The sequence below is a fragment of the Micromys minutus genome (assembly GCF_963924665.1).
Source record: "Micromys minutus genome assembly, chromosome: 5".
NCBI lineage: Eukaryota > Metazoa > Chordata > Mammalia > Rodentia > Muridae > Micromys > Micromys minutus.
Genome location: NC_137974.1, coordinates 26,935,826 through 26,951,143, shown reverse-complemented (window position 1 = coordinate 26,951,143; position 15,318 = coordinate 26,935,826). Strand labels below are relative to the sequence as shown.

Genomic DNA, 15,318 nt, shown 5'->3' with positions numbered 1-15,318 from the left:
ATATATACACACACACATATATAGGTATATATGTATATATGCTATGTACTATTAAATCTATTGACAGCCCCTTCAGTGTCTAACATAAATGAGAAACAAGAAATAAAATAAAGAAGCATAGGCATAAATAACTAAATTTATTTTAAATAGAAAATTAAGTAAGTGAAACAAAAATACAAAGGCAGTAAACACTTTTAGTTCTAACAACAGGGAATTTTTATTTTTATTTGTAGTATAAGGTGACATTTTAGGAAATCCATCTTTATAGAATGTTGTAAAATTATTCCAATGCGTTTCTGAGGCTCCTTATACCATGAAGTCCCACAGCGATGGCCGGTTGCTTAGGTTTTTCAAGTCTCCTTGCAGTTTTCCTGGGTAGTAAGGTTTTTGTATATCCAAGATTCATCTTTGCTTCATATAAAAAAAGTAGATTGATATTCTTTTAGAGCAACTTATTCTTAGACTCGGCTATGGAAGAAAAGGAAGAACAGAGGGAAAACATATTGTCCTATTCGTGAAAGGAGGGTTTGTTTACCAGATCTGGTTGAGATGAGACCATTGGGATCCAACATCTCTGCCATGAGGGTTTCAGAATTTTACCAGAATCCTACCACGTGTGGGGACAGCTTCCCTTCCATTAGTGATTATGTCACAGAGAAAGGGCTGAAGCTTGAGGAAGACAAAGAGCGACTTTACAAGAGTAACTAGGATACTAGATAGTTGGTTCGAATGCTGGCCAAGTTCCAGAGCAATGCAGAAAATAGGCTACATTCCGGGCTGCTGACCCCACAGTGGGAGCCAGGTCTTACGAATGTAGATGCAAGAACTTAGAACCACAAATTATAAGTCAGATGGTAATAAATCAGACAGTGTAACCACAAGACCAACAGAATTCATAGATTTCCCCACTGGTATTTAACTTGAGATTATTTATCCTCAGAGCTCTACTCAAACCAAGCTTTATTTACTCGTAAGAACAACCTAGAAGAATAGGGTGCCTATTAGCACAATTGAACATTGACTCTAATTTGTTGTTCCCAATATATATCCAAGGAAACTTCCAAAGAGATGTTTTATCTGATAAGCCATTTAATTAAGCAGAGACTTGACCTGCTAATTAAACTGTCTGTGATAGCATAGCTGCCCCTGGGACTTGAAAACAGCAATCCAATAATAGATCCGTATTATATACCACAGACGGCAATAGTCTTATTTCGTCTAGCGTTTAATTATATGGATGAAAGATCCGACTTCAAGACTTGCTGTTTGTTCTCTGCCAGCTCTGTTAGTCATCAGAATTCTATTATTTATTATTTAGTCAGCCATCTATATGCGCTCACATGGCTGGTTTTTTTTTTTTTAATGTTTCCGTGAAAGCCAATTTTTATAGACAAGAGTTCTGTTTCTTCTTGCAGGTGGATGAGGTCATGCTGACTCTGAAGCAAGCTTTCAGCACGGCCGCTGCGCTGCAGAGTGCCAAGACGCAGATCAAGCTGTGTGAGGCCTGCCCCATGCACTCTCTGCATAAGCTCTGTGAGAGAATCGAAGGTACCATAGAGCAGGGCTTGGCGGGACTTGAGTTTGCTTTGGCACCTTGACACACCGACGTCCCCACTGTCCTTGAACAGCTCTTTGTTTCACTGTGAACAAGAACCCCCAGAGCGTTTCTCAAGCTCAGTCAAACTGAGCTGTGCCATCAGCCCCTTCTGCATGCTTGCCTTTCTCCCCCTCCCCCCTTTTTTTCTGAAGGCAAATTCAAGCCAAGAGCTTGTATTTCCCACAGTTCTTATGACTGGTTATATATGTGCTCAGTGGGGACTGAGCAAACATTTGCTGAGTGAAGGGAGAGATGCAAACTCCCTAAAGACTGTTCAATTATTTCCTTCTGTTCTCTCTCTCACTTGGTGATAGATTCCTTTATTTTGAAAGTTGAGAACTGTCGCAAAGCTTGCTTGGCTTTTTGGCATCTTTGGAAGAGTTAAGATAATGGAAGGGTGTTATGAAGCATTTTTTTTTCTTCTAAATCTGAGCTTAGATGCTATCTGGTAACACTGGTCAGTTGTTCTCTGTGGACCAGGCAGGATATGCTGGGGATGCAGAGATGTTTGACACACACGGTGCTTCCAGAAACCTCTTAGTCTACAGGGGAAGACAGGCATGTGAGTAGAGACCCGCAGTTCTGGATGATAGATGCTGTAATGGGTGAAAACAGAGCAAAGTCCACAGGGAGGCTGCTAAAGTCACTGTGGCTTCCGGGTGTCAATTCTATTTCATGGGCACCAAACAAGCATGTGATAGGGTGTAGATTTATTGAATATCCACACAACTCTAGGGTCTAAAACTATTTGAAGCTAACGTTCAGGTCTTAGAGTTTATAAGGGTGATTTTTAAAAAGTGGTTATTACTTTAAAACATAGGAACCATTTGCCAAATGGAATGCATGTGACCAAATGGAAGGAGTGTGTGTGTGTGTGTGTGTGTGTTTGTGTGTGTGTGTGTGTTTATGTGGCTGGTGAAGGGAGCATTCTGATCTATGTGGATAGTGATTTGTATGATTAGCTAACTGTAAAGAGGGAGAGAGATCACATCCACTTACATATCCATAAGATATTCCAGCTGAATCTAAGAAAGTTCTCAGTGTACACAAACCAAACAACAACACCAAAAAAAAAAAGAATTAAAAGAGAAAAATATTTTTACTCCTGAAAGACAGAAAAGTTGTAATCAGCAAAAAAAAAAAAAAAAAAAAAAAAAAAAAAAAAAATCAAAAATCAAAACAAAACACATGATAAAAGCAGCCAGTAACAACCTGGACTTACTAATCCCAAGCATTTATTTAACAGCAACTGCTTATTTAGAAGTACATTCTAGGCAGATTGGCTCCCAAACTTGTCAAACCCCTACATGTAAGAGAAAGGGCAAACTTCTGAGGAAGTTTCGGAAGCCATTTCTCAGGTGGTTTGCACACCTTGAGGATGACTCACAGTTCTCTGATTGCCCTTAAGATCCTCTCACCAAGAAGGGAATCATGGCTGGTACTGCAAACCTTCCGGTCTTAGACAGTGTTCCATTGCTCTGAACACCATGAGCACAGCCGTCTTATGAGAGAAAGCACTTGAGTGAGGCTGGCTAACAGTTTCAGAGGTTTAGTCCATTATCATCATGGGGGAGGCATGGTGACTCACAGGCAGGCATAGAAAGAGTATCTGAGAGTTGTATCCTGATCCCAGGACAGAAAAAAGAGATGCTGGATCCGGCATGGATTCCTTTTCCTCTTTCCTTTTTATGAGACAGGGTCTCTATGTAGTCCTGGCTGTCCTGGAACTCTCTATGTAAACCAGGCTGGCTTCTAACTTACAGAAATCCTCCTGCCTCTACCTCCTGACTTCTGGGATTAAAAGTATGCACCACCATGTCTGGCTACATCCTGGTCAATGCAAACCGAACTTACTCACTTGCAGAGATAGCATATCTGTTAAAAAAAAAAAAACACATAAGAAAACACAAGTATTAAGTTTGAAAGATCTTTGACAGTTTGGTTTTTTGGAATGGCTGTAGAGTTTTCTGAGTCACTATTATTTATGCTGTCTGTAGCACAGGACAATGCTCAGAACAGGAAGTGAACGTTGACATTAGCTCTCATCCAAATAAAAGCCTTCATTGTTCCTCACCAGTTTTATTTATTTATTTTTTTTAATTCATCCAGGATCCAATTCTGGCCCTGTCAATTCTGATCCAATCTGATGTTTGGCTTTGTTAGCTCACAGTCTGCAGGCAGCATGAAAGTTTCTTCTTTTTTCACACAGGGGTGTGAATCAATATGCTAAAATCTCATCTGAGAACCGATATGGATAATATGTCATCTGAGAATCAATATGATGTCGTCTGAGGGCCTCTTAGGGAGCCTTTGTAGCATAAGAAGCCGGGCTTATGCATGCTTCTTACCATCTGAATAGATTGCAGCATTCCTTCTGCCGCTCTCCACAGAATCTTTCATGTTCTTCAGAGAGAAAGAAGGGGCTGAAAAGTTCCTTGTCCCTGTTCCTGCCTCATAGTGAATTTCAGCAGGTGTGCTTGTAGCCAGGTCTGTGAGAGCCAGCTCTTCTGAAGAGATCTGTTAATCTGAAGAGATATGGGTTAATTCTCACCAAGTGATGGAAGCCTAGATGCTGAAGAGGTGGCTAAGCGGGTGGAGAGCAGTGTAAGTGTGAGGACCTACATTTAGCACACTTGCAGAGGGCAGGCACGGTGGCACGAGCCTGTTTGCCCATTGGGGTGGAAGGGGCAGACATGTGTCTTGTGTCTTAGGGGACAGATGGCAAGACAGTCGAGCAGAAGCTGAAATGGCATTCCAGACTAAGGTGGAAGAGGGAGAAGAAGGACATCCAACATCAACCTCTGTCTTCCACAGCACTTGCACAGGAGAACATCCCTCCATTCCCCCCCCCAAATTCACCCACACATACAGCTAAAACTCGAACAAGATTGGCTTGCTTCAGTTAGCTGACACTTGGTGTTTTCCTTAGAAATCCAATCAGAAAACTTAACAGTAGGCTCATAAAACACGGTAGTGCTCGTATTTAAACTCTGTTATACCAAATTAAGTCATAAGAAAGCGTTTTCAGTCAGCAACTCGGTCTTAACCATTGTAAGTGAGAGTAATGGATGTGTGGGAAATGCTAAAACTATGGCTTGATGTTCCAGACTGTATTTACCACGGCCTGAGAGTGAGGACCTTGCAGTGCCGTCTTGTCATCTGAAAGTTGTATTTATTTAGTTGTCACGTATAGTGGAATGTGGGTCCTAGTGTGACAGAGCACGAGTGGAGGGCAGAGGACAACTTGTATGAGTTACTTCTCACTTCCGGCCATTTGGTTTCTGGGGTTCATACTTGGCAGCAAGCACCATCTTGATCAATCAATACCAAATTATTTTTTAAAATTGCTAGTCCATTTAAAAGTTTCCCATATATTACATATAGCTAGATGGTCTTTAAAATTTTTTTTTTTAGATTGTTTCTTTATAATCCAAATACAGCAGCTGTACTTAAAGGGACAGGTAACCTGTATCTTTACAATGGGTGCTCACTTAATCGTTGTAACTGTGAATGAAACTTTCCCCTTATGAAAAAAAATTAAAAATAGAAACATCCTTATGGAGACAATAATCCAAGAACTTAATACAAACTCTGTGTGTGTATATGTGTGTGTGTACATGTGTGTATGTATGTGTGTGTATGTGTGTGTATGTGTGTGTATGTGTTTGTATGTGTGTGTATATATGTGTGTATGTGTGTGCATATGTGTGTATGTGTGTATGTGTGTATGTATGTGTATGTGTGTGTATGTATGTGTGTATGTGTGTGTATGTTTTTGTATATGTGTGTATGTGTGTGTGCATGTGTGTATATATGTGTGTATTTGTGTATGTGTGTGCATGTATGTGTGTATGTGTGTGTATGTGTGTGTGTATGTGTGTGTATATGTGTGTGTATATATGTGTATATGTGTGTGTGTGTGTGTGTGTATGTGTGTGTGTGTGTATGTATGTGTGTATGTGTGTGTATATGTGTGTATGTGTGTAGGTGTGTGTATGTGTGTATATATATATGTGTGTATGTGTGTGTATGTGTTTGTATATGTGTGTATATGTGTGTGTATATATGTGTGTATGTGTGTATATGTATATATGTGTGTATGTGTGTATATATACGTGTGTATGTGTGTGTATATGTGTATGTGTGTGTATATGTGTGTGTACATATGTGTGTATGTGTGTGTGTATGTGTGTATATGTGTGTGTATATATGTGTGTATGTGTGTGTATGTGTGTGTGTATGTGTGTGTATATATGTGTGTGTGTATGTGTGTGTGTATGTGTGTATATGTGTGTGTATATATGTGTGTATGTGTGTGTATGTGTGTGTGTATATGTGTGTGTATATATGTGTGTATGTGTGTGTATATGTGTGTGTATGTGTGTGTATGTGTGTGTGTATGTGTGTGTATGTGTGTGTATGTGTGTATGTGTGTGTGTATGTGTGTGTGTATATGTGTGTATGTGTATGTATGTGTGTGTGTGTGTGTAATATATTCTGGGATTTATGGTCTAGCACACATGGAAAGGGATGCTACACAGCACAGAGGTTTCTGACGAGACAGGATTTGAAGCTGACGTGGACAACAAAATGACAACGAGAAACAACGGAAAGATTTGTACACATCTCAACACAGAGAAGTAAAGTATTTCATGGAATAATGGTCCTAAACGAAGTTTTAGTTTATTTAAATGGAAGCCTCAAGGGGAGCGGATCACCCCTGTTTCAGTAGTCCTGTATTGGCCGACGTGCCTCTGCAGCCAGACTCCACCTCACACATCCCTATCTTTCAGGTCTCTACCCACCACGAGCCAAGCTGGTAATCCAGAGGCACCTCTCTTCGCTGACGGATAATGAGCAAGCTGACATCTTTGAACGGGTTCAGGTAACACTATTCACAGATTCCTTTAATAAACATCGGGAGCAGCACTGAATCCAATCACTGAATTCTTACTTACGTTCCATCGCCTGGGAGACGAACATCCCCAGGGCTAACTTTCTACAGATCCTCTGGACACTTGAGTCTAGCTGAGGCCACACCCAGAGCAGCGAGTCTGGTTTGCCTGACTTGGCTCTCCTGTTTTCGACAGAAAATGAAACCCATCAGCGACCAGGAGGAGAACGAGCTTGTGATTCTGCACTTGAGGCAGCTCTGTGAAGCCAAGCAGAAGACCCACGTGCACATCGGGGAAGGGCCAGCGGTGAGAACAGACCTCCTCCTCGGCTTATGTCTGTCTGTGCATTAATTCACACATGTAGTTAAAGGAACACACAAGACATGGGAGAGAATTCTTCACTTGGGCTCTCATCTTTGTTAGCGTGAAAGCCTACTGTGCCTTAAAAAAGCCCAGTGTTTATGAAGTCTATGGGAAATTTTAGCCAACATTGGCTCATGGAATCATAGTTTCAAAATGTAAAATAATTTGGTATTTTGGGTAGTAAGAAAGGCAACCCTGTATGTTCACAACATACAGAAAATGAATACATGCTAAAATGACATTGATCTATGAGTTTTTGGTTTACATACTTGTACGCCTGTTTTATCTGAACAAGGACAATCGTCATCCGTGTGCGTGTCTGCTCCACTGTAATCGGGAGGATGGCATGTCTGAGCCCATAGCTTTGAATAAATTCTCAGCTGCACGGTGAATAGCAAACAAAAACCATCAAAGAAACAAAAAACCACTAGCCCACCATCAGAAGGATCTCACACGCACACCTAAGTACACAGATAAATCTTAGCCTTGTAATTTCACTGCACTATTTGCATCAGTAACTTATTTTTGTGTCTGGACATTTGACATGGAGCCCAGGCTTACCCCAAACCCCAAGTCTCCCTGCCTTGGCCTCCCCAGAGGCAGAATTAGAAGCTGCTGATTCTCTCCTCAGTGCATTTTGTGTGTTTTGAGTGTGCAGCAGTGTGGAGGTCAGAGGAAAGTGTGCAGGACTCACTTCTCTCTTCCCAGAAATCTCCCACGAGTCTAACTCAGGCGGTCATGCAGGCAGAAACTCCTTTGTTAGCTGAGCCGTCTCATCCTCCCCTCCAGAGATGCAGAGGGTGATCCGATGTGGCCCTTTGGGGGCTCCTGCACCGGCCTGAAGCCAGCAGCCTAGTTTGCTCTTTCAGTCTCTGTTCTTCCCTGACCTTTGTATGACATTATGTTTGCCTAGGAGATAAATTCCCCTAAAACAGAGCGCTTCTCTTTGCATTGACATCAACGTATTTCACATTTATCTAGTGCTTGAGGGCCTCCTCTCAGGGTTTCCCCTAGCTTCCCCTTCTCATGGCAGTAGAGAACTCTGATGGGATTAAAAACACAGAGCACCTAACCGTGGGCACCTCAGTGATTCATGTTACCAATGGAACTTTACTAATCTGAAAAGTACATGACCACATACAAATAAAAATGGAGGGTTTGTTGTCGTTGTTGTTTACGATTTATTTATTTTGTCTGTATGATCGTTTTGCCCTGCACCTGTGTCTGTCTGTCCATGTGTGAGCATGAGTGACCACAGAGGTCAGAAAAGGCACTGGGTCCCCGAGAACTGGAGTTAAGAAAGACTGTGATCGACTGTGTTTTTGCTGGAAATCTAACCTGGGCTCTTAACCACTGAGCCACCTCTCCAGCCTGGAAAAGAGATTTTTACAGAAGCATCATTCGATTGCAGCGTGGGTTACAGAGTTTTCTGCTCTTTGAAACTTATTTGCCCCGATGACTACTGGCACACAGTACAGACACTTTGGAAAGGGATGGTAGTAGTCAACGGAAAAGTGGCAGAAAAACTGGCATCCTGAGTTTTTAATCTTTGGTAAATGAAGTGAGGAAAATGTGTATGAAATGAAGACACAGGGAAAGAAGATTTTATTTCTATTTTATTACTTACAATACTAAGCTCCCTTCCTTATAGTCTTTGTGTTCGCAGCATGGAACCTAAATTATTACTTCTTAATTGAGCAACTTGAAGAATGCTTGCATTTTTTAACTGCTTACTCCTGAGCCTGCATTTAAAACCTCATTTAACTGCAGGTGTGTTGACACTGTAACCTTGCTGTTTTTCTTTTCCTAGATTATTCCAAATAGTACAATCCCAGAAAATTCTACAAGTGGTGGGAGGTTCAAGCTTGATGTTCTGAAAAACAAAGCGAAAAGATCCTTAACTTCTTCCTTGGAAAATATCTTCTCCAGGGTAAGATTGAACGGGGATGTTTTAGGTAGACACATCTTTTTTTTTGCTTTACTTATGATCAGATCACTGAAGACTTCATCAAGGGGTGCTGTTAGGATAATTTTTATTTGGTTAATACTGCAATAACATAATCTTTTAATCCCTGTATTGAGAATCAGAGGCAAGATTGGGGTGGACAGCTAGGCTGGGCTACCTGTCAGCACTATCTATGTCTTAGAAATCTTATAAAACAAGTTTCCTTCTCAGAGGTCTAGGTTTGGTCTCTGTCTTAGTCAGGGTTTCTATTCCTGCACAAAACATCATGACCAAGAAGCAAGTTGGGGAGGAAAGGGTTTATTAAGCTTACACTTCCATATCGCTGTTCATTGACAAAGGAAGTCAGGACTGTGACTCAAGCAGGTCAGGAAGTAGGAGCTGATGCAGAGGCCATGGAGGGATGTCACTTACTGGCTTGCTTCCCCTGGCTTGCTCAGCGTGCTTTATTATAGAACCCAGGTCTACCAGCCCAGGGATGGCACCACCCACAATGGGCTGGGCCCTCCCGCCTTGATCACTAGTTGAGAAAATGCCTTACAACTGGATCTCATGGAGCTTTTCTCAACTGAGGCTTCTTTCTCTGTGATAACTCCAGTTTGTGTCAAGTTGACACAAAACCAGCCAGTACAATCTCTGACCTCTGAAATCTGACATCAAGCCACAGAGATTTTTTGTTAGAGATATGTATGTGTAGAAATGGGAAATCGAATTCTGATGTGTAATTCTTTAAGAACTTTACATGTTTTGATATGTCATAATGTATTGTAAAATGTCTGCCTTTCATTTGTCCCCAATTAGATGCTGACATAAAATATTAAAAACAGTATGAAGTAGTAGAAAATTATGTATACAGTTTAGAAATTTTATACGTTTAATTTAAATGTTAGCACAATGTTCCCTTTTACACTTGGGACTCCTCTTTCTGAGTCATAAAGTCTTAGGCCTGGACTGCCATTTTCCAAGTGTGAATGATGCCTTTGTGGTCCAAGAGCCAGACTACAGGAGACAGCCCACAGCAGAAGAGGATGCTTGGTGTGGGGAGCCTACTTAGTGAGGGAAGGTACAGCTTGTGAAGGGAAGTCTAGCTGAGTATTAGAGGAGGAGGTGAGGAGCAAGCATTCACAGAGGAAGGTGCCTTACGCAGGGAGGTAAAGTCTGAGCAGGCTGATGGTGCTGATTGCAGTTGGGGTATAGTAGCCACAGAGGGGTGAAGGGAGTGTTAGATCACATGCAGCTGAATGGTCTCCATCAGAGGATGGTTATCTGTATGGTAATACTAATGTTCATGACATCAGGGGAGAAGGGAACTGCAAAGCAAAGGGTGGAAGCCAGAAGCAACTCTTGTTGGATTTAACTTAGACTTATATATTGTGGTAAATATTAGAAAAATGTGAAATGGTTCCGTGCACCGTGCCATGCTACCCCTCTCCCCTCGCTACTCTCTGTCCCCGGCAGTCTCTCTGCCTCCATGGCTACTCTCACGTTGGCACCGGCTACTCTCTGGCCCCAGCAGTGGCTGCCCTCTTACGAGTCTCTGTTGAGGTCTCTGCTCACATTCCCAGCATCCGCCCTCTGTGGTTATTGTCACAATTCCCAACAAAATCAAAACTCTAGAAGCTTGTAATTTATCAATCAGATTTATATCAGTAAATTCTCACTCCACAAAATGTCCACACAATAAATTCAGAGCCAACTGATATTGATACAAACTGCCCACCTAAAGAAGACAAATTGTCCTATAATAATCCATCCCTTATAAGATATCCATAGCTATTTAAAGCCACATGGGGTGAGTCAACCTTCTCCTCCTTTTCTTCTTCTTCTATCTTTCCCACCTCTCAAAAAAAAAAAAAAAAAAAAAAAAACAAAAAAAACTTTTGCCCGCCTTTCTTTTTCACTGCCCAATCACAGGCCTTGCCTTATCTTGTACCTACCCACACCTGCATATCGACATCAACCACACTTATGTGCTGAGATTGTGCACATAAATGTACATGCTCTACTCAGCTCCTAGTTTTTTCAGTCACGAGAACCTGGGAGCACCTTTCCTGTCTACACCTGACAGCCATCTTGGCTGGGTGAAATGTGACTTCTGGAGTTTGATTTCTACATGACAAATGGTGCTGTGCCACATTCATGGCTATTGTTGGTCACATGCTATGACCTACAGCTTGGACATACCTCTAGTCAAGGCTCCTGAGATATTCTCCATTTTCCGGTCTTTGACCGTTCTGAGTCCAGCGCTGTTTTCTGAGCTGTCCCTCAGCTTATGTTTGCCGACACGTACCTTTTAGGCTCAGGCACGGCTTCTGTGCTTGCTGTACCCCAGAAGCCGCACTATGTTCACCATGTCAGGAGGGGAGGACTCCAGCTTCCTCATGCTGGGCAGAAGCTAGACTACCTGTTATTAGGATGGGTTATGGATTATCTCATTCAAAACTCGTAGGGAAGTGTAACCTCTATTAGGAGAGAATAGGAGGAGTCTTGCTGAGGTGATTAACTTATTCACATATCTAGTTGACCGATGTGTGAATAGATTAGCTCCAGAGTGGGGCTGCTGTCCCAGCCAGCTTGGTCAGGTTTGTTGTGCTTCCTTTGTCACCATGAGATGCCCTGCACCACCTCACTTTGCCAGCAGGAAGGTCCGGGATGGACATGCCCTCTTGACCTTGAACTAGAGTTGTGAGCCAAAAGCAAGCTTTGCTTTTTATTAGTTCCTTACCTCATGGTGTGACGCCATTAGCAACCAGAAAGTAGAAGAAGACACGAGGAATAGAGATGTTTTTGTTCCACTTCAGTGTGTTCTGGGAGTGGGGCAGTGGTGTGTGCCTTGCCTGGGGAGGTGGTGAGAAGTAAATGAACCGAAAGACAGACATCACTTAGAGTACTGTTCAACCTGGCTGCCGTTATTGTAAAACGGTGTTGTATGTGTCATTTAGCAGTTAACTCAAAACTGTATGTATGTATATATGTATGTTTACCTATTTATCTACCTAGCTATCATCAATCAATCAACCAACCAACCAATCAATCAATTTATCATCTGTCCGTCAGTCTCTCCATCCATCCTAGGCTATTCCAAGTAGTGTTTTTTGGGGGAATTTATTAGCATGAGGAGCTCAAGTCCCCTATTGCAAATGTTTTACTGAGTTTTGCCCCTAAGGAAGGCAGATGGCAACACACTCCAAGCCAACATTTTGTCCCTCTCAGGTCATGTGCCACTGTGAAAGCATGACTTAACCAACACAAAACTTGGTGCTGTTGCTCTGTCAGGGAGGACATGCGAATAACTGACAGGGCTGCCAGAGTGAATGTGCTTATTACCTTAGGAGCCCACTCTAAATTCACAGTCCATTTGCTTATAAATTATCTTGTCACGTTAATATATTTAAATGTGCATAATTAGGGTCTCTTGAGAAAAGTCATTGCAAGATCTCAGTTTAAAAGACTTGTCACAGACAGGCTGGGGCTTAGAAGTCAGTGGGACGTCGTCATTATGGTGGGAATATATTTATATCCCACTGTGTCCAGCTAATACTGTTCTTATGTGCATAGATGCAGGGTTATCCAGTGGAGCGCAGGCAGTCCTTTACTTTCGTCTTCAAACAGAACTTACAGAGATAGGCAGTGAAGAGGATTGAGCCTCTTTGCTAGTCTCCTTGATCACGATCACATGCTAGGCTATTTAACTTTAGGCACGTCCTCTTCCACTGAGGTCAGACTAGGCAGCCCAGGTAGAACATATTCCATGTACAGGATAACCCCCATTCCTGTTGTTCAGGACCCACATGAAGGTCAAGCTGCACATCTGCTACATATGTGCAGAGAGATCAGCGTCCAGCCCATGTATGTTCTTTGGTTGCTGGTTCAGACTCTGAGAGCCCCAGCAGCCCAGGTCAATTGACTCTGTTGGTTTTCCTGTGTTGTTCTTGTCCACTTCTGGGCCCACAGTCCTTTCTCCTATTCTTCCATTAGAGACCCCAAGCGCCACCCACTGTTTGGCTGTGGGTGTCTGTATCTGTCTGAGTCAGCTACTGGGCGGAACCTCTCCCTGGTCTGCAAGCATAACAGAGATGAGGTGGCTCAGTGATTATGGCAACGGGCTGCTATTACCTTTCACGGGGCTTTTCAGAAAAGGAGCCCTGAGCTCATTATATCAATGGGGACTGAGGTATAGATGCACTACAGGTGATTCTGATGTAGAGTATGAAGCTTGCTATTTACCTCACCACTGTGACTCTCTATGCTCTATGGGACATTTTATTCTTAAAGTGTGGACACACCCCAGCAGCTTTAGCAGCATTTGGAATAGTGGTTCTCAACCTTTCTAGTACCGCAGTCCTTTTATACAGTTCCCCAGGTTGTGGTGACCTCCCCAACCATGGAACTATTTTGTTACTACTGTTGTGAATCATATGTAAATATCTAATATGGCACCTTAAAGGGGTTGCAGCCCACAGGTAGAGAACTGATGGTCTAGGACCCTGTGTGTTGTACAGAATCCTGGCCTAACCTCAGAACTGCTTCATCAGAAAGTCTGGAGTCACGTCCAATCGTGTGTACTTGAACAACCCCCCCAATTCACACTGACACTACCTCACATTTAGAAGCTGCTGCGCCTGACAAGTGTGATGCTTGAAGCTCTGACATCTCAGGAAGGGGATTGATTGGTATTTGTCAAAATGTCAGCTGCAGGAACGGAACGCCGTATTTAGTAAACAATTTCATCTGAATGATCAAGTAGCTGGCAAGGGACCTGAAAGCAAGACCTGGCCCTGGACGCTTTTATGGCTAGGGACTTGGACAGCTTTATTTCATTTCTCTTCGATGGTAGTTCCTCCATTTATAAAATTTATAAAATGCGCATTGCAATAGTGTGTTACCTTATAAATTGGCATTGTGAAAGGGCCACACCGGAGATCTGATCTCAGTATTCACTGTAGACTGGAAACCTGTTGTTTACAAACAAGCTGAAGGGCTGCCCTTGATCTCCGTTTAGACCTTGGTGCTCTGCCAGACTGACTTTGGAGTGTCTCTTCTGCATGCCTTAAATTGCTGTAATGGCTCTCAGCAAGGACAAGGCCAACCTATTTTTGGTCTCAGTGGGTACTGTAGCTTTTGTGTCCTGGAGCGATGCCAAATGCTGTAAATGTTGTGGCCTAACAAGGTCTTCACATGTGACAGAAGGATGGCCACTCCATCTGTTTGATAAAAGTCTGACACATCTGAAGGGGTTTGTGTTCCTCAACTGACCATCTCCCCGCCTTGGGTTGCACACAGTAGTTCAGTGCAGCCCGGGTGGAGCTCCAGTTTGCTTTCCAAAGCTAGATGTACTTGTTTATGAGGTGGGATTCCTGTTGTAATTTCTTAGAAGCTCAGATCATTAACACTGAGACGTGGGCCCAAGGAGAAGGCCTGGCACAGGAGTTACCCAATCGTCACACCGTAAAACCGAGAAAGCCTCACGTTTAGTGGTTAAATATGGAACCTTGTGTTCTGGTGGCCTGTTGCTGCTTCTAGGGTTTCCTATCTACTCACTGGTGTGCATGTGATTTATTTTTAACCCTTTCCTGCTCTGTAGAGCAGTGTCCACTCTATTTCCAAGGAGTTGACGTTTCTTGGTCCTTTTAAAGCATTTTTCTTTACTTTTACATAGACACCAATACACAGGTATGAATAAAACACCACAAGGAGCGAAGCACATGACTTCAATTCTTTTTATCATGGACATGGTTTGCGATATGGGGCAGGTTGGCATATAAGCCACAGCTAGAAGGAGCAGGCATCAGCTTTGCTGATTGTGTTTCAGGCACACACTACTGCAAAAAGGTGATTAGCTGTAAATCTGTCTCCTATCTAGATGCCTGCTTGCTATAATTCGGATTTAAATACTGAGAGACTCTAGGTCATTTCAGGACACCTGACTCCCAAGTAGGTGAATTCTCTGGTGTTGTAATTCCACTGACCACAGGGGCAGCACTGAGTAGGGGTTCAGGGGCATACTTTTATTTTGGATTAGATAATTTTTATTTTGCTGTTCAAAATTAACCCCCCCTTAAACTTATTTGCTTTATATCCCGTTCACTGACCCCCTCCCCATCACTCCCATCACAATCCTCCTCCCTCCCCTCCCCCTTCCCTGCCCCCACCTGCTCATAGAGCATACTTAAAATTGTACTTCCTGTGTTTACATTGCTGCCTGTCCTTTGCTAGCTAGGGAGTTGCCTTGGTCACAATAATCTATCAGAATTGCTATGCACTGTGACATGCATACCACCATGTGGCTCATGATGGACTTTTATTGTTGCTATAGTTGATATTCTATAAGGAGCCTATGGAGATCTAAACCCTTAACGCATACACTGACCATGATTAAGAATAATTTACTCTGTAAAGCGAAGTAGGCTGGCGCAAGTAGGAAACAGCTGACTAAGGGTAAGGAAGAGCTGGTAGAACAGTTGTAGCTACAAAGGAAAAGTTCGGTAGAAGGCTAGAAA

General features: G+C 42.6%; 1 protein-coding gene across 4 annotated transcripts in view; it reads left to right on the top strand.

Annotated features, from left to right (window-relative positions):
* The window catches only part of TBC1D4 (TBC1 domain family member 4), a 160,287-nt gene that overhangs the window by 104,813 nt on the left and 40,156 nt on the right, over nucleotides 1-15,318 (top strand). For all 4 annotated transcript variants that reach the window (XM_080917213.1, XM_080917211.1, XM_080917212.1 and 1 more), the window contains 4 exons: nucleotides 1,416-1,548; nucleotides 6,391-6,482; nucleotides 6,688-6,798; nucleotides 8,666-8,785. In XM_080917213.1, coding sequence (XP_080773339.1) covers nucleotides 1,416-1,548; nucleotides 6,391-6,482; nucleotides 6,688-6,798; nucleotides 8,666-8,785 — 456 coding nt within the window. The remainder of the gene's footprint in view (nucleotides 1-1,415; nucleotides 1,549-6,390; nucleotides 6,483-6,687; nucleotides 6,799-8,665; nucleotides 8,786-15,318) is intronic.